The sequence below is a fragment of the Engraulis encrasicolus genome, chromosome 3 (assembly GCF_034702125.1).
Source record: "Engraulis encrasicolus isolate BLACKSEA-1 chromosome 3, IST_EnEncr_1.0, whole genome shotgun sequence".
NCBI lineage: Eukaryota > Metazoa > Chordata > Actinopteri > Clupeiformes > Engraulidae > Engraulis > Engraulis encrasicolus.
Genome location: NC_085859.1, coordinates 29,552,508 through 29,577,507, shown reverse-complemented (window position 1 = coordinate 29,577,507; position 25,000 = coordinate 29,552,508). Strand labels below are relative to the sequence as shown.

The window sequence follows — 25,000 nt, the reverse complement described above, 5'->3', positions numbered from 1 at the left end:
ATGACATGTGAATGGTTATTCACATTAGAAATGATCCTTCACGGCCTCAAATAATAATGTGCTGTGCTATGCTACATGCTGTGTTCCTCAAAGAGCAGTTGCCTTGGAGGTTCTTTGAAGCGCTAACAATAGGACTTGTATGAGTCCCCGGTTCTTTGAGTGAGATGATTCTATGGTATCTCTCTGATCTGATCTGAACTCAGATCAGAAGGAATTATTCTTTTTTTAGTGAGTACTGTATGTTAGACATATGTATATCAAATAATGGACAACTTATTACAGATGTAAAGGTCATTAAATACGTTGCTACTGTATTGTGAAGGCATACCTAACTGGGAGGGTTGATATGATAGTAGAGTAGAATAGAGTAGTAGGCCTAAATCTAATTTATTGACCTGCTCTTTAGAATCTAAAGACATTCATATACTTAAGGGATGTCTGATCCTCAATGTCTGTAATCCGTTAGAAATCACAGCCATCACATTAGGAATACAAAGTACATGAATCTTTCCTATGTTGACTATCAAAAGCGAATTGGGAAGACCTTTGCTGCGATTTTCTAATGTTGGCTGTCGAGGTGGTAATTGGAGAGCTCAATATTTTCTCAGGTGGTACAGAACACAAAATGTTTAAGAACCACTGGTTCTTATATAATGGCCTACTGCACATTCGTTTTCTTTCCTTCTCTGTCTGAGTCTCAAGCCCTTTGACTGTGGATGATAATTTGATACTTAAAAAATATATATTAAATAGTCTTAGTCATATTTAGTTATTGCCTTCCCAATTAAGTCTTAGTCTTAGTCTAAATGACGAAAATCAAAAAGGGGCATTTCCGAAATATTTTCGTCACAGTCCTGATTGACGAAATGAACACTGTACTGTATACTGTAAATACTTATGTTTGATTGTTCTTGTGTACATTCTCTGTTTTCCCTTCAGATGTAAGCTGCTAAGCTACCCAGAGGATCTCCCCCAGATTTCGGTGGTGTTCATCTTTGTGAATGAGGCTCTATCCGTCATCCTGCGCTCCGTCCACAGTGTGGTCAACCACACGCCTGCACACCTCCTCAAAGAGATCATCCTGGTGGATGACAACAGCGACAGCGGTGAGTGACAGTGAATCAATCACACAATAAATGCTACACCAGGTAGTTTGCTTTATGAGTTTCAGGGACGCTGACAGGGAGGTACAAAAGGGTCAGTTGTCGGGGGGATGCACAGCATTGTGTCCTCATTACGTTGTATGTATTGAATGTTGGGGGGGTGTCTTTCAGATGTCTTTTTCCAAGACCCACCCAAGGCTGTCAGCAACCTTGTTGGTTAGGGCAGTGAATCAACCACACTAAGAACGTTACACTAATTTCCTTTATTATTGCGGCGTACGTTTCTTTTTTTACACTGCAGGAAGTTATCAACCCATTCAAAATGATGGTAAGTGCTAGTTTGTAAGTTGTTAAATAATACAAGCTTGTAAGAGACAGGGTTGTACTACTATTCCCTCTGCCTTTAAAAGAACAAAGATCGGCTGATACACTCCAAATATTACAACCTCGCCAGAGCAGCCTAATTGGGTACTGACTATTTAGCTAACTGCTACAGTATGGTGTGGGTCAGATTACTGCAACAGTTTTATCTGCGTTTAGGCTATTTTTTCAATTACTTTATTCTCTCGCCTCATACCATTTTCTGTTCTGTGCGGGCTTTATCCAGATGGCACAGTATTTACCCTCTCTCAACAAGGTTGAAGAGTCTTCATATCACACATGGCCAATCATCTGAAGAGCCACGTGTACTGATTAGATGTTCAAGATCGCGGTGTCACAGACAAAGGTCAAATAGGTCATGTGTCCATATCCCACGGTGACAGATGTATCGCAGTGACTCACAGCCTCACAAAAGGACTGAACCCACGCAGCCGCCAATCGTGTATGATTGAATTTGCCACAATTCAATGCAGTATTGTTCAAAATGTTTACTCCATGTAGCCTATATTATGACATGAGGAGTAGATTGAAGGTTAGGGGTCAAAGGTCAAGTGGGGCTTCTGGATGGAGAACACATTATTCTGACCACGATATTCAAACCATTCAATATTAGACTACATTGAAAGAAGTGCATCATTGTGTTGAATCGATATGCAGATTGGCATGCTGCAGTTTCATTAAATTTTCATGCTGCACTACACTATGATTGATAAGCAGCTTAACATAATAATCTTAAAATGTTTCAAAGATCTGATGAGGCATAATAACAAAAATCAATGATATACATGTATCCTTTCTCATTTAATCGAAACGATCCTATCAGAGGTTAGTCTTCATTCAACCATTTTTAAAGTCCAACGCTAAGCACGTAGCTAAAACAAGGACTTAACCGCCACACATGCACTTCTCGAATGTCTTCAGGCTTAACATATCCAACTCCAAGAAGTCCAGTTGTTTACATTTCAACTCGTTGGATTAGATAACCTGGATGAATGGAGAATCACAGATGTTATTAACCTATGATGGCAGCAATTAGACCTCCATTGTGGGTTCAGAGATCCATAAAAGAGTGCATAAATTGCTAGCATTCAAATGGGTGATCTGATTTTTTTATGATGAACTTTTGAAATGGAATTGTGAAGACTCATTTTTATTTCTTCCCTTAAACGTGTCCCAACATACAGATAAAAAACAATGTGTGCCTATATATGGGCATTCGGGTGATAACACAATTTCAAGTGTCAAGTGTGTGTACACTATAAAAATTAAAAGTTAACAGAAAAAGCTTCAGTTTGTCTCTGTGGAGGAACTATTTAAAGTGATAGTTCGGAGTAGATTCACCCTAATGCCATTTGAACGGTGACATCCATCCAGTAGTCCACCCTTAGTGTTTTCTGGCTTGGGCGAACATTAGCAGAGTTACCGGGTTATTTATGGTTATTTTGAATAAACACATTCACAGTATCTCCAAACTTTACCCAACAAACATTACATGTCATGACACCAAACTTCTACAGTAGTACAAATATGGTCTCTACTCACAAAACGAAGTTCACCCAAGCCAGAAAACACTAAGGGTGGACTACTGGATGGATGTCACGGTTCAAATGGCATTAGGGTGAATCTACTCCGAACTGTTGCTTTAAAGTTCTGTGAGGAACATAACAATCCTCAGAGGAACCTATATTTGACAAATTGATTCTTGGACGAAACTGAAGAATTTTTTGAAGGCTCCTCAGAGAACTCATTAACCCTTTTTTTTAAAGAGCCCTTCGATTGCCACTGTGGAAAACCCCCTTATGGTGCTCTAAAGAACCTTGTGTTTCTGTCCAGAACTTTAGGTACTTCAGAGAACATTAGGTTCCCCGAGGATCCATCTGGAGGTTCAGTGAGGAGGTTCTGTGAGGTTCTTCTGCTATATCATTGTGAAGGTTGTTTCGACGATGTCTAATTTTGCATTATCAAGTTTTGTAATAACAATAATCAAGAAAGCGCTACAACATTGCTCCTCCTCACCTCGGAGCCACGCCACAGCTCCAGCCTTAAAAATAAGTACTACACCATGCGAGTTGTACTGTTTCACGCAAAAAGCCTTGCATCCTGACTAGCTGTTAGCAGCGACGCAGTTGGAGAAAATGCACACACAGGAAGCGTTGGAAAGACTGCCATTCAGGTTATGTGCATACGCCCCTGGTCATGGTATCCTAATTAATATTATTGTGCCCATGCACAAAGTGCCTAGTCATTCGGTAAGCGTGTGTTGGTAATATACGTAGTAACCCTACCCCAAAATCATCCAAATATGTATCTGTGCCTTTTTTTGCCATAATGTTGCCTTCAGATTGCATTAGCAGCATATGCTCATGCCAAATGTTCTGCTTGAGTTGCAGTTCTAAAGTGCCAAGACACTTGGCACAGATGTTCCACCAAGGGCTTCTTAGTAGCATCGTGTGTCTTTCTTGGTTGTTTCATACAGCGATTTCTCCTCAGCATGCCAAAAACTATGCAAAACATGGAACACAGCTTGGACATAACACAACAGTACAACTGTTAGCTTGGGCATAATCTACACCTCGATTGCACACACACATGCGCGTACACACACGCACAACCTTAACATATTTACAGCAGGGCATGTCCTGGCCTAGTAAATAAACTGCTTGTAAGATGTACCAAATACAACTCCATTTTGTACAAAGTGCTGTCCTTGTTGTTACAATACATTGAGAGGCATTTGCTTCCTGGGTTTGTAGACTCTGCTTTAAAGTTTAAAACTCCCAGTCACTAGACCTGTGGACGTGATGGATGCCATTCCCTTAAAGGAGAATTCAACTGTGGTGCAATAAAATTGCATGTTGACATTGGCCCCTAATGTCTGTCTACTTACTAGCACACAGTCAACGTTATCACTCAAGCACTCGCTCTGCTCACTGATTGGGGTATATCCTACTGCTACAGCTATAGGCAAGATGCACAAGAACTGTCTGATGAAGGGCACGCTGCCCAAAACGTCACTACATTAAATTAAGAGAAATGGGAGCTTGGTGTGCAGAATTTATTTTCAGTTTTCAAGATGCAGAAGTAAACCATATTATTATTATCTTTACTTTTGTGTATATTTTGCAAATTTTTGCCTTGATTTGATAGGAAGGTTGAGAGAAGAAAATGGTTGGGGGAGGCTAGGGTTGGAAAATGACCTAGGATGGATATGAACCTTGGTCCCCTTGGGCAACAGCCTATTAGCGCATTGCGCCACTGTGCCCCCATAAAAAGCATATTATTGGAATCAAAACCACCCGCTCTTTAGAAAATGAACTGAATTACAAGGCTAAAGAATTTGAAGTTCATTGCCCTGGGGTCTGGGTCAATATGTTTCTTTTTTTCCTGCTAAATTGCGCCTCCCACTCTTGTAGAAACCCCTACTGGTACAGCTATTCATAATTTTGCTAATAGGCCTATACTGTTTCACTAATGCACGTTAAATTACATGAGACCATTTGTAGGTTTTAAGTTTTGCATTTTGCACAAACGCTAAAATATTGCAGCAATGCTATATTTATTTTACTCTTGCCAGAGCTTTCGGTAGTGGCGAGACTGTCTGATGTGATATTATGCACGCCATTTTCTCTCTATATCTGCAACAGTATGTAATTTCAACACCTCCAATTTTCCTAGACTAAAGAGACGTGCCTGATGTTTAGTGATGCACATCTCTTTTTTTCCTTTGGAACGAATGTGTGAGGAGAGCCAAGTGAAAACAAAAAACACACTGATTTTATGCTTCAATACAAAACTTGGCAGCGTGCAGCAGGCTGTACTCCTGTCTACCGCGACGCAGGGCTAAACCAGGCAATTCCATGGATGATTCATACTGAAGGCAAACCTTAATTTAACGAGGAGAATGCCTCAGCATCAAACATTAATTAAAATACACAGGAGTCCCTTGATTCAATTGTGTGTGTGTGTGTGTGTGTGTGTGTGTGTGTGTGTGTGTGTGTGTGTGTGTGTGTGTGTGTGTGTGTGTGTGTGTGTGTGTGTGTGTGTGTGTATGTGTGTGCGTGTGTGTGTGTGTGTGAGAGAGAGAGAGAGAGAGAGAGAGAGAGAGAGAGAGAGAGAGAGAGAGAGAGAGAGAAAGAGAGAAAGAGAAAGAGTGTGTATGTGTGCATCAGCGTGTTATTCCATGTGCACAGATGTACGTCTGAGAGTGTAGAGGATATGGAACACCAGAAAATGAGGAAAAGAGAGAAGTGAAGAGGAGAGGAGAGGAGAGGAGAGGAGAGGAGAGGAGAGGAGAGGAGAGATATGAAGGAGAGGAGGCGAGGGGGGGATGGGATTCGGATGGCACAACCAGAACAAGCCCCCTTGGGAGTATACTGTTGAACACAGTTAGCAGCTTTAAAAATAGCAACATCACCAGAGATCCTGAGATCCTTCAGTGAACTATTGTGTATGGGCTCCAGTAGGCTCCGGTAGGACAGCATTCTGGTTGCCTTTTGTGCCTTTTTTCCCTTCTCGCCTTTTGTTTTTTTTGCACCTTTTGTTTGCTCCGACGTCCCAGCTATCGCACCTGCTCACATACCGTACCATGGTAGCCGGAGTCGATCCAGAGGCCGCCCTGTCTTCTTTTTTTCCCCCGCACAACCGACTCAAGCAGCTCAATGCACTAGATTCCAAACAACTCACATTTGGCCCGCTGTCGATATTAGCTACCCTTCAAGCAGAGCTACAAACCATTAACATACACTACACTTAGGGCTGTACAATATATCGAAAATGTATCGAAATTGCGATATCAAAAGTGACAATATTCGTATCGCAAAAATAACTTAATTAACTTAATTAAGTAAAACAATTTTGTGCAAGAATCCCGCCATGACCAAAGCCACGCCCCCCACACAGACCGTCAAATTAGTGACAAGAAAAACACTCGACTATATTTCCAAATATTGTTTAAATATTGTTATCGAGGTATTGTATGCTGTTATCGAGTATCAAGTTTTTTTTCTGATATCATGCAGCCCTAACTCCAATAGCACCGCGAGGGGTTAAGGTAAGGATGAAGGGTTTTTTTTGTAAGGATGAAGGTTTAGGCTAAGTTATGTGCAGTAAAATGCCTACTGGTATAGCTCATCTCGACGAAGCGGCCCGGATCGAAAGAACACCGGCTGCCTCTCGGGCTGCCTTGGCAGGATCTCTCCTCCCCTCTCCCCCCCAGGCTGTCTCTCGTACTGTTGGGGCAGCGTAAATGGCATCTTGGAGCAGGGGAGAGAGCCAAAGTCAACAGCAGTCCCTATTCGGCACACTGCATACACCAAGCCCTATTCCAAACCTCCACAATGCTGTATGCGTATCAGAAGTGTAGTCTACGTAGAATGCAGGTATACTGTATATTTGAGCATTTTCTGAAGTGGGTATACTGTATATATTTGTGCTATTCCAGATAATGGATCAATCAATTTTAAGTGGGTAAACTGAAATCCCTGAAATTTTGAAGTGTGTATACTCTGTATACCCGCATTCTACAAAGTACGTAGACTACACCACTGTGTATGCATATCAGTGGTGTAGTCTACGTAGAATATATAAAGTATACCCACTTCAAAAAAGTAGACTATACCGCCGATGCATATCTACACGACATACAGCAGCCCCTTCTCCACATCTACACGGCATACAGCAGCCCCTTCTCCATATCTCTACACTGCTGTATGCATCTGCCCACTGCATACAACAATCGCTATTCCACACCAACCCACTGCACACACCAACCAAATGCATGCAAAAACTCCTATTCCAGATATCCAAACTCAACTGCATAAACCAACCCCGACTCTACACCTCCCCACTGCTGTAGTATATGTATCTCACTGACTGCATACGACAACCACTATTCTACACCAGGCCACTGCATACAACAACCACTCTGTGTTGCCAGATTGGGCTGTTTCCCGCCCAATTGGGCTGCTTAGAATGTCCATCTGCGGGTAAAAATGGCATTTGGACAGGGTTATTTGGCTAATTTTTGGCCAAAGAAATTAATAGAAATTGGTTCAAGTTGGGCGGGATTTAGAACCTCCAGGTGGGTTTTGAGCATTTTTATGGCTGGAAATTGTCAATCTCATCTGGCAACCCTGCAACCACTATTCCACACCTCTCCAGTCCCCATTGCATCCACATTGCTCTCAGGCTCACAGCAGGAGGCATACTTAGTAGCAACAAAATGGGGTAGTGCTAGGCAACAAAAAAAAGGGCACCGATGGTGGGTGGTGTCTTGAACGAGCCTGATGACCGTTTTTTGTTTAGCTTGTTACAATGATTCGGGTGTTAATGTTTTTTTGTTTTTTTTGCTGACGTGCACTGCAAGCTTGGGTAGCATTAGGCCATTACCATGCAAGACTGGCTACTTGACCTTTCCTCGGTGCGGTGGCTTGTCCTTTCTCATTTAACATGTGGTGTGTGAGGCGCCTGGGGTACACTGAGGATTACTTGTGAATAATGGATCATACTTAGCAAACTGTGCCGGGTCCCTGCTCTGGGTCTCTCCCGTCGCCTGTGCTGGGGACAAGTGTACGCTGCAGCGATGTCGCCCGAGCCCCTTGCCTTTCAATTTCAGCCGGGCCTTTTGTTTGATGCCGAATTATGTAGACAGCCTCTCAGTTTTCATTACCCTTTTCTCCAGTGAGGCCCGGACCGCAGGCAAGACTCCCAAAATTAAATATTAGCCGAGAGAATATAAATAAATATACATTGTTTAATTTTTTTTTCACTGAGAGAAAAAAAGATGAGTTGCATTATCCAATCCGTTTTCACATGAGGAGAGCATTGGAGCTTGACAGATCCCTCATTCCTTGGACTTTCATATTAACTTAACCGTGAACTGTCATATCCTTGGCTCGCATTATTTTCCATCTATTATCATACCCTTGGGAGCCTCGCGGTGTTATCCATCCACAAACATTGGCTTGTGAGCCACCAAAAAAAATATGTTGCAGCAGATCTTAGCTGAAAGCGGTCATTTTAATGGAATAAGCAGATGCATATAGCGTCAACTTTACTTCTCCGTGCGAAACAGCCGCGCAGCAGCGTGAAATATCTCCGTAATCCACAAAGTAATGGCACAGATGCAGCGTTCATAAATTATCACAATAACTTCTGAAAGGCGGTAGTTTTGTTAGCTGAGATTCATCTAGCGTTTTCTGCTGTATGCAGGGATTTTTTTTTTTAAGTGTTTACAGAAACAGATGGTGCTCAATAACGTTTGATTCCAGCACATTTATCGCAGTCAGCAGGTCCCGTTTTTTATCCCCGCTAGATAAATGTACCCACAATTTGTGAACTGTAAGGATGTTTATGTGTGGAAAGTATAAAAGCACACAGGCGTGCACGCACAACTCCCACTCGTCATTTCACACACCCCACCCTCTTGTCATACACACACACACACAAACACACACACACACACACACACACACACACACACACACACACACACACACACACACACACACACACACACACACACACACACACACACACACACACACACACACACACACACACACACACACACACACACACACACAGACATCCGCACTTGCACTCCAAATTCCCTCTTCTGTGACATCTTCATCAAAGTTATAAATTACGTTGTGTATTTCTCCCGAACTGATTTATGTGAGCGGGCCGCGGCGTCGAGTCGAGATCCGTGCATCGGAGCGTCTTTTAGGAAGCTGTGCGCGGCGAGTGTCCTCATTGCCTCTCCTCTGCCCGAAACTGGAGCACTCAGTAACCCGCAGCGAGAAGCTCAAACACTCATCAATCTCCCCCAAGCATGTCCTTGCCTGCCATTTGTTTACCTCCCCCCGGCCGGCTCGTCCCCCACACAACCGGCGCGGACGGGAGAACCCACCTGACTGCTGAGAGCAGGGCAGGGCAGGGCAGGGCAAGTCGAGTGTGTGTGTGTGTGTGTGTGTGTGTGTGTGTGTGTGTGTGTGTGTGTGTGTGTGTGTGTGTGTGTGTGTGTGTGTGTGTGTGTGTGTGTGTGTGTGTGTGTGTGTGTGTGTGTGACTGTGTGTGTGTGTGTGTGTGTGTGTATGAGTGTATGTGTATGTGTATGTGTGTGTGTTAGGGAGAGAGCGAGAGAGAGAAAGCAAGAGAGATGTGTGTTTCTGAGTCTGTGGTGTGTGTGTGTGTGTGTCTGTGGGTTTCCAGCTAGAGCCCAAATCAGCCGTGGCCCGCCCAAGTCAGGCCAGACGAGGCGAGGCAAGGCGGTCACGGTCGGAGTGAGCCGGCGGCACCATGCTGCGGGAGTTTAGCTGGGAGCCAGCAGGGGGCATTTAGAGGTCATTTCTAGAAACCGCATTGATAACTCGAAACGCTTTCATCACTTTAATGACTCCATTCCAAGAGTGAAACGGCGAAAAAGACTTTGCTGGAAAGGACAGTGTAACTGAAAAATAGTACCGTTTTTCTCTCTTGCTTGAAAAAAAAAAAAGATTTAAATAACATTGGTCATTAATCTTGTTTGAATGTTTGTCCTTGTCTCTCTCTCTAGTGGAGTTAAAGTTCAACCTGGACCAGTATGTGAACAAGCGCTACCCAGGCCTGGTGAAGATTGTGAGGAACAGCAAGCGCGAGGGCCTCATCCGCGCCAGGATACAGGGCTGGAACGCTGCCACCGCACCCGTCGTGGGCTTCTTTGACGCTCACGTGGAGTTTAACTCAGCTTGGTGAGTACAGTATGCTGTACAAGTTTGGAGGTTCCTCAAAGGACCCTCAGATGGTTCATGGGGGAACCCAAGGATTCTCCAAGGAACCCCAAAGTTTCTCTGAAGTGCCTAATGTATGGGTGGGGAACGTATGGCCCTGGGGGCCTTTTAGGGCCTGTTAGGCCATCTTATCCGGACTGGGGCAGCTCAAGCACTAGTGCAGTAAATAGTCACGAAAGAGAAGAGTCTTTACTTGCCTCTTCAATGTGGAGAGAGATGTGCCTAGTCTCGCGGCCTCTGGGAGTTTTCTCCAGCACTGAGGGACAGTGACAGAGAACAGTCTTGACTGAGATTGCTTAGTTCGCTTAGGAAAGCCTGGTTTGTGTTCATAGTATGGCCCTTGGAGGACTTTATAAAATTTGAAGTGGCCGTTCAAATGAAAACGATTCCTCGTCTAAAGGATCATGGAAGAACCCCAATGTTCCTCAGAGAACTCTCTTCCACAGTGACACTTGAAGGGTTCCTCAAAGAACCTTTAGGTATTCTTCAGTTTGTGGAGGAACCCCTAAATGTTCTCTTAGGAACCATTCAGAAAACCTTGGGCATCTTTCAATATAGTTCATCAGAGAACCCTCTGGGGTTCCCCCATGTTGGCCACTGAAGGTTCTTTGTGGAACGTTTCATATTTACAGTGTGTGGGAACACACATTTAACCTACTATCGACTGTGAATGTGAAGGGCTACAACACTCTGCTGACCTTGCTCTGAATGTATTTAAACCAAAATGAAGCTGCTCACTTTTACTTTATCGGCGAAATAAAAACCAGCAGCAGCCATTTCACGGCCTTGCCATCTGCTTACTGTGTATGAGTTAAGCTGAACCGCATAACTCATTCATCACATTGGAGACTTAGAGAGGGTTTTTGCTGTCTGTGTGCTTTTTTCTGTCTTCTTACGGTGTATAATGGAGCAGTTGGTAGTTATTTCTCTTTTATTTTTTTGGTGAAGGTAACATGACATATTAAGCTCAAGAGTAAATAAAATTATGTATGTGATGCTATTGAAAAAAAGTATTGCCGCAAGCTGAACTGCCGCAAGCTGGTTAGTTTTGACATCCATGTATCACTATTAGACAACCCTCAATATTTTTAAACAGGATCTATTTAATTCGGGCATGTAGCGTTGTAGAGCATGTGTCAACAAATAGTTAAATTCTATATCATGTATGTACAAAAAAATCACCTCCTCATTAATCATTAACAGCTCAACGTTATTTCTAAAAAATATGTATATATCCAATGCCCAGCGCAAAAACATTAATAACAAATTTGAAGAGCAGTCAGACACTCTCAGACGTTTTTGAAAAAAAAGTTAATTGAATAGCTGTGGGATATTACTGTGATTGAATTTCAATGGGCATGCTGATATGTTAATAGCATACTGGAGCTAAAAGTTTTTAGTCGAAGTGTCTGGAAAAAGTTGTTTTCTTTTCTTTTTACCTCAGCCTGCCTCTTATTAGAAGTCGATTCACACTTTTTCCATTTAGCCTACTTGCTTTTGTTTACCAACTGTTGATCAAGGCCAGAGTTGGTGACGTGAATGTATCTCCACATCAGACATAACGTTTGCTGCAAGTGAACTGTGCTGGTAGTGGTGTTTCCAATGTGACAGGCTGAGGGTGGCCTAGTTTGTTTTAAAAAAAGGGTCTGAGGTAATTAATAAAACATGAATTTGATCTATCTTCGTATGCTGGTGGGAATTCAAACGTCCCTGATACCTCACTTCACTCTCTGCCTGTCTCTGTCTGTGTCTCTGTCTGTGTCTGTGTCTCTGTCTCTGTCTGTGTCTCTGTCTGTGTCTCTGTCTCTGTCTCTGTCTCTCTCTCTCTCTCTCTGTCTGTCTCTCTCTCTCTCTGTCTGTCTGTCTGTCTGTTCTCTCTCTCTCTCTCTGTCAAACTCCCTGTGACACTCAGCAGACAGGTGTAAATCACCTATACCTGTGTCTGCGTGTGTGCATGTGTGCATGTGTTTGTCTCTGTTTGTGTGTGTGTGTGTGTGTGTATGGTCTGTGTGTGTGTGTGTGTGCGCCCGCGCACAGTGTAAGTGTGTGCCGCATGGTCTGTATGTGTGTGTGTGTGTGTCTGTGTGTCTGTGTGTGTGTGTGTGTGTGTGTGTGTGTGTGTGTGTGTGTGTGTGTGGTGCGTGTGTGTCCCCTGTAACAGGAGAGGGGTGTCATCACCTGTATGCTCTTGTCGCGGTGATGATGAGTGATGTTGCGGGAGTCTAACTCATCTGTTCCACAATCTGTTTGTCTTCAAATATGGATGTCCTCCCCTCCCTCTCACGTGACCCAGTCCCCTTGCTCACGTTCGCAAGGCAGCGTCTGCTTCAGCCCCAGTGCTCCAGTACTCCAGAGGCAGTTGTTTCACATCCTCCGCTGTCTTTGGGTTTCCTCTGCCCCTTGCTCAAGTTTATATGCAGCGTAAACTTCAGACAGAGGTGTATGAAGTACAAGTACTCTTACTGATGCAATTACAAACTAGTACATTACATTACATTTTTAGCTGACGCTTTTATTCAGAGCGCCTTACATTTACTACTTTTCAGGGTATTGGTTAGAGTCCCTGGAGCAATGTGGGGTTAGGTGCCTTGCTCAAGGGCACTTCAGCCATGGATGCAGGTGTAGGGAGAGACCAGGTGGGATTCGAACCTGCAACCCTCAGATTGAAAGACCAACTCCCTAACCGTTAGGCCACGGCTGCCCGTAGTACAGTAGTAGTACAGTACATGACATACCAGATATTCCTCTGTATCTTACGAGGTAGATCCACCGTAAGACAGGGCTGGGGAACCTTTTTCATTCAAGGGACCTCTTCAAATTCCTCCAAGGGCCTTAAGTCCTCCGAGGGCTGTACTATGAACACAAACCAGGATTTCCCCCTGTACTTGAGGCCTATATTGAAGGCAATCACCTTAAAAAACAGACCCCACCTTCTCTAGGTGCCCTGAATATAACTTCATTGTAATTTCTAAGATTCCTTTACAAAATGTGTTATATTTCATGTGAAGATGCATAACAAAGCATATCGGGGGCTTGATAAAATGGCCTCAAGGTTTGCATACGGCCCTCGAGACATAGGTTCCCCACCCCTGCCATAAGAGAACATCTGCTGTTACTTCATACTGTACACCAACTGAAATCTACAGTCCAACCTGACAACATCCAGTACAATTCACAAGATGACTTGTCTTGCCATTTGAGTTATTATATCATAAGTTATCGTTATCGTTTTGATGAGGACTCTTTAGCTCGTGTCATTAACCATGGTGTGTTTTCCAAAGACACGGACATACTCAGTGTTCTCGTGGCCACTCCCAGCGGCTGCTCACTCCACCTACTGCCCAGGTGAAGAACCTTGCCAATGTTAAGATGTACCAAACAAGTTCCACCCACGTGACATACAAATGTATAGAACGCCGAACCTAGAACCTGGTAATATGAAAATCCCTTATGGCTTCAGGTTCCATGCTACCAGTCCTGCTGTGTGTAGATTCGAGCTGCGGTTGTTTCACATTTTCACATCCTCCTCTTTGCTCTTGCCTTTGCATTTCCGTTCCAGCCTTGCTACTCACTGTGCATTCATTGTGTTGTTGTGGTGCAGCTGATGTTATTCTCTTATTTTTTTTAAAAGACAAATTAGGTTTCAGTCTCTGGATGATGTGTTTAACGTTAGTGAGTCTCTCCGTGCCTACAGATAAACAGATGTGTGCTGTCACCGAACCAGCCTCTTGTACGAAACAAGCAGGGGTACCTTGGTCTGGAAAATAACTTAGGATTGTGTAATATTCATCCAGGGTTGTTTTTGCAACAATTGTGGTGCATATATATGAGGCACATTAGACTGTAAATGTATATGTATGCTTTTGCAAACACAGTCTCAGAGTAATGCAGCCCACTTTTAAATGTACTACTTGCTGCGAATATGATAATCGGAACCATTTGTCTCATGCATACATCCAGGTAAACCTCCGGCTGTTTCTCTCTCTCTCTCTCTCTCTCTCTCTCTCTCTCTCTCTCTCTCTCTCTCTCTCTCTCTGTCTCACTCTCTCTCTTTTGCTGGTATAGTCAATATTTAATTAAAACACAGTGATGAAAAATGGAACCCAAGGCCTAACAAAATGTAGGTTGAACCCCCCCTTCGCCACAGATATATGTGCATGCCTTAAGAAACACATCCCATTCATCACATCATGGTAATGCATCTGGCACATGGCATGATAAGTGAGATGGATCGCGCCTCATACCGAGTGACCTTGTTGCGGCTACTGGAGCAGAAAGACCTAACCTGCTCTACAGCCAGGCCTGTCGACAGAGCGGGACAAAGGGGGTTGTTGTCCCGGGCCCAGAGAGATAGGGGGCCTAGAATTGGGTCCCCGTTATATTGTATGCATTGGGTAGGGGGGGCCCTTTCAGATGACTTTGTCCTGGGACCAGTGAAAGCTGTCAGTGGCCCTGCTCTACAGCACAATAGAGGGGAGCTCCACACTTCGCACCGCCAATCCCCCCCAATCCCCCCCCCATCCCCCCCCCCCCCCCCCCCCCCACCCCCCCCCTCCACAATTGGCTTTCGTTGGTTTGGACCAGTGGTTATAGCATGCAATCACACACATAAGCATTCGATTCAGACTCCATAACGTAGTAGAGCTTACATGAGTTTACAAGTTTAGTCGGCCTTCAATGCAACTGCTTTAGCCAGAGAGTGTTACAACTCTTGTGTTATCGATCACCAGGCAACTGCGCCATTCTAAGCAGGTAATCTATTCTATAGGGTCGTGTTTGAACACCTGAGTTTTTTTTCTTCTCTGACTTGTTCCCTGTGTAATCTTTACGCCATTGACTTGATTGACCAGGGGCAGAAGTACTGTGGTAAATAGTTGTTTTAGTGCCCGTCAGGAACTGCATGTGGCGTAGTTTTTTCTCTTTCTCTCTCTCTCTCTCTCTCTCTCTCTCTCTCTCTCTCTCTCTCTCTCTCTCTCTCTCTCTCTCTCTCTCTCTCTCTCTCTCTCTATCTCACTCTTTCTCTGACAGTCCTATTACAAGCCAGAGAAGACCAGACATTCAGTCATCCTCTAACTATCCCCCTGCCCAGTTCAGTCACAGCCTTGGCCTGCCCCACAGTACACCGCTGAACGAGTGCAGTTAATGAAGAAACATATAATGACTATCTAATGAGGCATTCCTACACTTTAACCTGCAGCGTCACAAGGGAACTCCAAAAAAGGGTTTGATATTGGTTTTATTTTTTATTTTGTTTTTTTTTGTTGTTGTTTCGTTTCTTTTTTGTTTTGCTTCTTTTTATTCTTCTTCTGAAAGCTATACTCTGTGGCAAAGTCAGGTTAGTCATGATTAATGGGGTTTCGGCAGGAGCAGTGTACCCTGGAGACACGCCGGTGGGGAGATAAAGGAGAGGCGTCCCAGCGGTGTGTAATGAAATGCACATCTTTAGAAAGCAGGGAGGGAGCAGAGAGGGCTTTCTGACTATCAGTACAATACACACTACAGTAGCCTCCAAACTCCACTGCCTTGGCTGGTGGTGCTCATGGTATGGACCATAGGAACAACAACGGCCATTTGTTTGAAACCGTATACTAAAGAACAATAACTGCAGTAAATGCTATATTACGCATAGAATTCCCATTTTCTATTCAGGACGTTCTGCATTGACAAATACATGAAAGGGCTCGTTTAGGGATGCATGCCAACACAAAGCTAAACAGATGTACACGTGTAGGGGATAAAGTGAGAGGCTACTGTAGGCAAATTAAGTCATTGTAAACTGGTCTGGCTCTGCCCAGTTTATTCAGATTCAGTTTATTCAGTTTTTTCAAAGGTTTCATCGAAGAAGTTATTTTTAAACACTCGTTTCAGGATGTGGTCAGAGTTCAAATGGATATGCAAGCTTCGATACACATATCCACTTGCCTGGCTTCTGTTTTTTCATTCCTATCAGCTATTTGTGGTGAGCGGCATACAGACACTCCAGACGAATCAGATGACTTCTCTGTGTAAAAGCACCCAACCGTGTAAGGATTTGATATGAGATACGGGGTAGAAACACAGCCCTCTGAAATACTGGTAATAGCCAGGCACAAAGAAATAGCATACCTCTACCAGAGACCCCTATCTCTTTTAGATAAAAAAAAAATTGACAAGCGCTCAAACAACAGAGATGGAAACCAGGTCCTAAGACGTCTCAGTCGAGGTAGACAAGACATGCATTTTCTGTTACAGCACTTTATTTTTTTCAACAATCTCCTTCTGAAATCCATTTTCAGGTGTTATTTCATCTTTGATTTTGCTTATAATGATTCATCAGGTTTAATGTTTATTCATACATTTCTCTTGATATTGTCATCAAAGAAAGAAAACTATAAAAAGGTCTTTTAATCTGATTTATGCTTATATGTAGTAGGCTATACATTTATATAGCTGAGCACAAAGCCGCCATAAGGAACAAAAATATGGACTATGCCATTGCACGTCATTACATCCAAGCCAACCATGGTTCATGCGCATCTTTGAAATTCTGGGGCATAGACAAAATTACACCTCCTCCAAGAGGTGGGGACTTAAAAATATTGCTCAAACGTGAAGCATATTGGATACACACTCTCAACACAGTGGAGCCAAATGGTCTCAATGAGGAATTATGCCTTTCTTGCTTTCTCTGAGTTTACTATGATTATTTCACTTTGGTGTTTGGTGTTTTGTTTCTTATTTTGTTTTTCCATTTTTAAGTTTATTTTTAAGTTTATCTTTGAATTTATTTCACAGAACTTGACAGATGACATGTCAGAACATTTCAGGAGTGCCCTTACTGGCTAATTGCTTTTGACCCACCCCTCACCAGTAACCAATGTAAATTTTTGAGGGAGTGAATGATGTCTTTATTTTCTGGTCAGTGATGTCAGTATGGTTTGACTCTGAAGAAGACGCACACAGCGTCGAAACGTCAGTCATTATGTTTTCACCACAATAAAATACTAAAAAGTATCTGAGTGCTCCAGTTATCCCTGGCCTAGTCTTTCTGAAGTGGACCAGTTTACTCTACATTGTATACCGTCCTGGACTGGACGCACCAAGAAGGTTAGAGCGCAAGTGACTTCCCTTTTACTATACATTCATATATTCAGAGATTATTCCATGCCCTTTTTGAAGGTTTACTAAGAGCTCTCAGACTAAGAGTGGTTCCGCCTTCAAGAAGAACATGGTAGGTCAAGCACATGAAGACCAAGATCACAGGCACAGCATGCTAATTCTGCCGTATATGATGACTAGTGCTTTTATGGCAGTCTTTTGACTATATAGGTCTATATGGACACGTGAAGGCCTTCTTGATTGCAGCATAGGGCTCACCTTTTAACCAGCATGACCATTTCACTCCATTCATTCAAGAAAGCATCTCAGATGATGCCCAGAGGTCTTTGGAAGCAGTACTTTTGAGCCATATAGGGACATTTCATTTGTCCAAAAACTAGCACTACGTATATCATAGCCCTTTGTGTTGAAAACGATGGTGTATTGAATGTAGTATGTAAAGGTGTCAGAATACAGAATGTTTCCATTATGTGGAAATTGGAGATCCTAGTGTGTACAACTCATCAATCTGGATAGATTGCTGTTTTTACTGTATATGGTAAGGTAGGTCTCTTAGGGCTGAGAGTCTGGACTTTCCTGGATAGTCTTTTGTCAGGTGGTCTGGAAAGCTTTTTGTACTCATTTTGTAGTTTTTGGACAAAATGTTCCCAGTGAGTTGCTAAGCATATAAGCCTACTGGATAGTACGGTTATTTTTGAAAAGTCACTTAGTCATGAGTTCTGGTACAGCTCCTTTGCCCAATGTGATGAATATTGCACTTTTTTAACTTTGGGTCTCAATTACAGTTTTACTTCATGCTGAAAACCATATCACTACCAACTGAGCTGTATCTATAATATGCTGCCTCACACTGAGATAATGTGAATAGAGACCTAAAGTGGAACAGCAGACAGATAGTATCCCTGGTGTCATAAGGCCTGTAAGCTCCCATAAGCTCAGGGCAAATATGAATTCATTTTTTGAGCAGTAGAAGAAATATCACAAATAACCAGAGGGGCAGTCTCAGAACCTCTGGAAATGACAAAAGGGCTATTAATATCATGCAGAGAAAAGAGAAGAGGGGAGAACCTAGACCGCTGTTGTAAAAGTGAATGCACCCGCTGGACTATATGAAGAGTTCAGATGCAAAACCCCCTAACTCCATTTCTGAAGACCTGCACTTCTATATTTTTAGAGAACCCCATTGTTGGTTTGGTTTACATTAATTTACTTGATAATACATGTAAATAGTTATATTGCATAAATAAAATAAAAAATATGCAATTTTGATAGCTTTGTATTAAATAAAAATGAATTAAGATTATTTTCTGAAATGGCACTTAGGGGGTTTTGCATCTGAACTCTTCATATGTTAGTCAACTTCATGCCAACTGCCAAGTTGAATGGATTGCAGTGTTTCAAGATTAATGCAAATCAGACTGATAGTGTGATGGCAATGAAGACACATTCATACATTCACAGTAATAAAGGTTCATAATCATCAAATGTCTCAAGTTGGAAGATATTCCTGGTCCTTGCATCTTACAGTAGCTCCTTACACTAACAGTTCAGAGGAACTGTCTCCACAACAACACAGGGTTTTCTGGTTTGGGAACGCTGTTCTGTTACTGTGTTGATTTGTTTGCATGAGGAGACATTAAGCAAAGCAGCTGTATAGCTGGATGACTTTGTTCTGACATAGGGTTTGATCGTGCTTCCAATCACTTGTTTCTCCTTCCTGTCTGACCGTTTGATCATCACTTGATTCCCAGAGGAGTCGATTGCTTCGTTCTTTGCATATGTCAGACGCTGGTAGCTCAGTTACCCTCAAGGACGGATTCAGAGAGTGGAGTTGTTTTTGAAGGTTAGAAACCGTACAGAATGGTTTTCCTTTTTTTGCATATGACTTGAATCACTGTTTTGACAAGAAAGCGGAAACAAATGAAAAAAACAACAAAAAAAAAAACATGAAAAAACTGTATGTCTGTAGTGGCTAATTATTTTTTTGGTTTGGTCATAACAGTTCTCTCTCTCTCTCTCTCTCTCTCTCTCTCTCTCTCTCTCTCTCTCTCTCTCTCTCTCTCTCTCTCTCTCTCTCTCTCTCTCTCTCCGACAAATTAATCACAAATCCTTTGCTCGGGCAGAGATTCAAGTTCACACTCTTGCTTGGCTAATTAAGAAAATAAAATGCTTCTGAGAAATGCCTTTGATTGGATGTGCTACTGTACCACAGACAAAAGACCCACCACTTGAACTTGAACTTGAAATCCCAAAATGACACATCGGTAGTCGTCTGGAGATGACTAAAAGTGTGTGTTCCAATGTTTGGGAACAGAACGGCAGGTTGCTGTGGTTACCATTGCCTTTCAGAGTTCTTGGCCTCTTCATTCCAGATATTATCCATTAGCTGTATGCCATTGAGTGTCTGTAAGTGTTTTAAGTGTTAAAGAATTGCCTTAATCTTTATTGCAATGTGAGTCAAAAATGCAACAGGCAAAAAGAGAGAAAGGGCTCTTGTGAAGAGAGACGTTGTTCATTTGTGTGTGGGTGAGAGCCTGCACTGTAGGCTACGCAATGGTGCGAGTGCATGCATGTGCATCTATTCTTGCGTGTGTGTTTGTGTGTGTGCCTTGTCCATATATAGATCTATAAATGCCTCTTCTTCTGAGAGATGGAGGCTGATGGGCCTCTTTACATGTATAGTGCGTCAAGAGTCTCCGTACGTACCGTACACGCTAGCGGTGATGCTGCGGGCCGTGAGTGCTCTTAAGAAGCTTATGCACTCAGGGTTGGAGCGCTTCCCCCTGTTGGTGTGGAGTGGGCGGAGTGGGGGTGGGCGCCGGGCCTTTGCATTGCATTGAGCTGCCCGGTAGCTCTTCAAGTCCAAACCTCAGGGGTGCTGCACAGCAGCTTTTAAAGACTTGTATATATAATAGCGACGGGTGATTAATAAAGAACAGAAGGGAACGCACAGGCAAGGGAAATGGATCCCATGCTTAAAAGTGGTTTGACCTTGGTTTAAAAATTGATATTTTTTTGAAGACAAGTCTAAATAAAAGAATATATGCCTCTAGCGAAGGTTTGGGACAGTGTCAAAAGTCAAAGTAAAAGTAAAAAAAATAAACACAGTTTCCTTCCGACACAGGTAACTTATACGAGTAACCAGTAGACCTGTGCACTTGTCTTATGATCAGCTGACTTTGCGCTGGGTGGATCAAGTTTGAGGCTGGTTATTGTTAGGTTTTTAGTGTTTTTCAGTAACAACACAGCCTATCAACCTCATTAGGTACAATAGAGTAAATGGTGTAACAGTAATAGTATGTGCTAGTGTTATGAATCAATTCACTTGTACCAGTATCATGTGCTAGTGTTATGAATTTACTTGTACCTTTATTTTTGACACCTCAGCCAGTATCACATGGTTTTCTGGAACCTCCGTCGCGCTGGCGAGTTGAATGAGTGGGGAGAGAGCTTTACTTGCTTAGGCTACAATTAGCCTTGACGAGATCGACACTAACACTGTTTCTGTAATTTTGCATTACACCTGGGCTTTCTGCTTGAACGGATGAAGTCATTTGGCAGGCCCCAGTTATGCAAATGTGATCCGAATGAAATTGTGATCAGCCAAAGGGGGGCCTCTGGCCATCGTTTGGCAGTGGTGGTCTTTGGATTCTGGTCTGTCTTTCCCAGAATGACCTTCGCAATCACGAAGAAATATGGGGGCCAAACCCCCTGTATTGATTGAGTTGTGCTGCTATAGTGCGGAGAGATGGGGGGTGTGTTAATCATTATTACCTGGAGAGGCATGGTCCCGCCGCGTCGCCGTGCTCTCTTGAACTCACTGATTTCAGCCACTGGAGGTGTTCAACGCACACACTTATCCTCCCTGGAGAGACGGCTAGAGAGGTCATAAAACCCACTTGCTCCACACATTAATCCACACAGAGGATTACTAATGGAGGGTCCCGGCTGGAAGGCCATATAATGGTGGCATAATAATACATACCCACTCTCTCACATTGGAGGGAATCTGTGGTGTTGTCGTAAATCAATGGAATGGGTGACCAAGAGAAAAAAAAATGTCTGTTGTCGTCGTGTGAATTGAGGAAAAATTCCCACGACCACAGCCCATCTCTGTAAATATATACGCCAGTCTGGCGTTGTGGATTATAATGCGTAAATATTCTCCTTTTGATTTGTGAAAGATGTATTTGTTGTAGGCCTATGGGAACCAGGAAAATGGGGTGGCGTCTCAGCAATATTTTGATGACTTCATTTGGCTCTACGTATTACATGGTATATCACCCAGGATGCTCCACTCTACATCCCTGGGGACGCTCTCGTGGGAAAATCCTTTATTCCTCTAATACACCACCAGCATGTCTTTTCTGGTGCATTAAGGTGGTTGCTTATAGAAATGCACTTGACAGCATGACTCCAGGTTGCTGTGGTAACCGTTGCCTCCCATGGTTCTTGGCTCCTTACTGTAATTGCAGTTGTAGCCTACCTCCCTTTTCCGCTGTGTGTTGTTGTGACCGGCTGTAGGAAAAGGAATGGCCTTAATCCGTTTCAGTAATGTGAGGCACAAAATGAAGCAGACACAAAGCAGAAAACAGCTTCTGGTAATAATCAAGAAACCTGTTTACCTGTTATTATTGGTATTATTCATTTGTCTGGTGTGTGTGTGTGTGTGTGTGTGTGTGTGTGTGTGTGTGTGTGTGTTTGTGTTTGTGTGCGTTTGGGTGCATGTGTGCGTGCGTGCATGTGTGTATATGTTTGTGTGGTGTGTCTGTGTGTGCGTGTGTGCATGCTCGTGTGGCACCATATCTCATTGGCATCATTCAAAGTGAATCCGCTACGCTGCCTGGCCACGCTGTTTCCCTCCCCCCGCAAAACAAAAGCTCTTTATATTTCCCATGCATCACATCTTATTTCCAGGCGCGCTAGAGTGAAAATCAGCCCTGGATGTGTAATCATCAGGAATCCCCCCGTGTTGCCTGACTGTTTGTGGTCTGGGGAATAGCGTTCATTATGGGGGAGAAACGAAAAAGAGATGAATAATCAGAGAGCTGTAAAATGCTTTTTCCTATGGCGAGTTTAGCGCTTTCCCTTCACCTGCCACAGTCTATCATTACCTCACTGACACACAGCGCTGTGTGTGTGTGTGTGTGTGTGTGTGTGTGTGTGTGTGTGTGTGTGTGTGTGTGTGTGTGTGTGTGTGTGTGTGTGTGTGTGTGTGTGTGTGTGTGTGTGTGTGTGTGTGTGCGCGTGTGCGCGTGTGCGCATGTGTGCGCATGTGTGCGCGTGTGTGCTTGTTTGTGTGTGTGATAGTGTGTGCATGATAGAGAGAGAGTGTGCGTGCGTCCGTGAGTGTGTGTGTGAGGTGGGCATGTGTGTGTATGTGACACACACACACACACTGACAGAGACAAAGAAATAAAGATAGATTGTGTTCAGATGTGCGCATCATCCTGTGTATATTAATTTGCCTTCTTGTTTGTGGGTGGGTGTGCGTGCATGTTCATGTGTGCGTGCAGGTTTATGGATATTAATGTCAGAATGTGTGTGTGCATATACAACACCACATCAGAGACAGTCAACAGATAAATCCATCACAGTTCAGGGAATAGAAATGCATTTACTAAAAACAAAAAAAACGTATCCAATCTGTTATAACACAAAAAGACATGTGCATAAGCATCATGGACAGCAAGTTCCAGACAACAAGTTCCAGGAAAAAAAGAAGAAGAAAAAAAACTATTGACTTTAAAAAAAGAAAAGGGAAGAAAAAAGTGTGCTTCCGTAAGCCTATAGCTCATTTTAAAAAAGGTGTCCCTTTTCTCAAATTTAAATTTCAGCAGTCAGTGTAGTGTGAAGGTGCTGCTGTCAGCTTTATATAAAGTAGAAAAATAAGGTGGATGGAGTCAGACGGGGCTGACCAGAGAGGACAGAGTCTTTAATACGGCTCAGCGCTAGCTAGCCTGCTCCATGACAGCTCATATAGCCAGGAAAACATCCCAGGGCAGAAATGTCAGTGAACTTTTGCTCTCTCATTCAGGAGCGATGTTCCTGGTTGCAACCAGCGTGTGTGTAGTGGTTTTTGTGTGTGTGTGTGTGTGTGTGTGTGTGTGTGTGTGTGTGTGTGTGTGTGTGTGTGTGTGTGTGTGTGTGTGTGTGTGTGTGTGTGTGTGTGTGTGTGTGCGTGTGTGTGTGCACATGTGTACTGCGAGAGAGAGAGAGAGCGAGAGAGAGAGCGAGAGAGAGAGAGAGAGAGAGAGAGAGAGCGAGAGAGAGAGAGAGAGAGAGAGAGAGAGAGAGAGAGAGAGTACATAATGTACAGTATGGGTGCATGTGAGGGGACTATCAAAGAGCCTTTTCCATTTCGGTTTCTCATCATCCCCTTCTCATATCACTGCATTTGATCTCAGCCTTTGAAACATGTAATGAAATAATTGTACGTATTGAACCCATATGGCCTGTCGGCGTATATATACAGTACGTATAGTCCCTCTGTGTGTGTGTGTGTGTGTGTGTGTGTGTGTGTGTGTGTGTGTGTGTGTGTGTGTGTGTGTGTGTGTGTGTGTGTGTGTGTGTGTGTGTGTGTGTGTGTGCGTGTGTGTGTGGTTTTTCCTACTGTTTCTCATTGCACAAGATGGTGCGGTGTGGCAGATACAATCACCACCATTATCATCACACACACTGCACTGTTCCATTAGCGATAATGGCAAGGAGGTGAGCTGCTTATTTTCTGGGTTCGTGGCCCTCATATCACAGATATATACCTTTTCCAGGGTGAGCCAACCAATAACCCCAAATGTATTTTTCCCACCGTTATGCTTCTCTCGTTAGTTTGTTTGCCGTCCGTTTCCCCCAGTGTCCCTCTCCCCCCTCATCACCCCAAACCAACCACTGAACCCAATCCTTTTTGTCTGGTTGTATTGATGATTGCGGGCAACACCAAAGCACATGCTTAGCATCTTCATACAGTTGAAATTGCTATAATAATTTGTGAACTTTAACTTGAGGAGTTTGCTGCATGTTTCCTCTCCATTTCCCCCATTTCAACCCTGCTCATCTAGCCTCGCGACTCGCGAGCCATCCTACGTACTTCCGCCAAAGGCTCCAGTACTGTAGTCTGGCCGTGCTTCTCTGTGGAGTGCTTGGAGCTGTAGAATTTTGATCGCAACACCCCCCCAGAAAACAGCCAATAATTGAATACGCCGCCCACGTGGGGGCGAAAGGGGGAGGACGCTCGTGACAATGACGTACACATCTGCACCAGAGCCATTGGTCTGCGCTATGTTGTTGTTGAGTAACTGCCACCGATTGGGTGAGAGTTGTCCAATAATTTCAAACCATAACTGAGTGCAAACTTCCTGCTTCCTACAATCGCTTCAGAGCAAACAAATGCCAGACCATAAATACGAAATGAGATGGCAGTATTATGGGATGGTCAGGACCAGGCTACTGCTCATCACCATCACCACCCCAACCCAACCCAGGCCAGCCACTACAAGGCTGAACCCAATTCCTTTTTGTCTGGCTGTATTGATGAACTTGCTGGCAACAGCAAAGCACATTTCTAGCAACTGTATAATGAAACGGGAACTTGAACTTGAACTTGATTAGCTTCTTCATTCCTCCATTTCAACTCTGTTCGTCACCCTCAGC

General features: G+C 43.5%; 1 protein-coding gene across 1 annotated transcript in view; it reads left to right on the top strand.

Moving 5' to 3' along the window:
- The window catches only part of galnt9 (polypeptide N-acetylgalactosaminyltransferase 9), a 100,031-nt gene that overhangs the window by 41,060 nt on the left and 33,971 nt on the right, over positions 1–25,000 (top strand). Inside the window, exons 3-4 of the mRNA XM_063194421.1 lie at positions 940–1,106; positions 10,039–10,213. Of these exons, the coding sequence (XP_063050491.1) occupies positions 940–1,106; positions 10,039–10,213 (342 nt within the window). The remainder of the gene's footprint in view (positions 1–939; positions 1,107–10,038; positions 10,214–25,000) is intronic.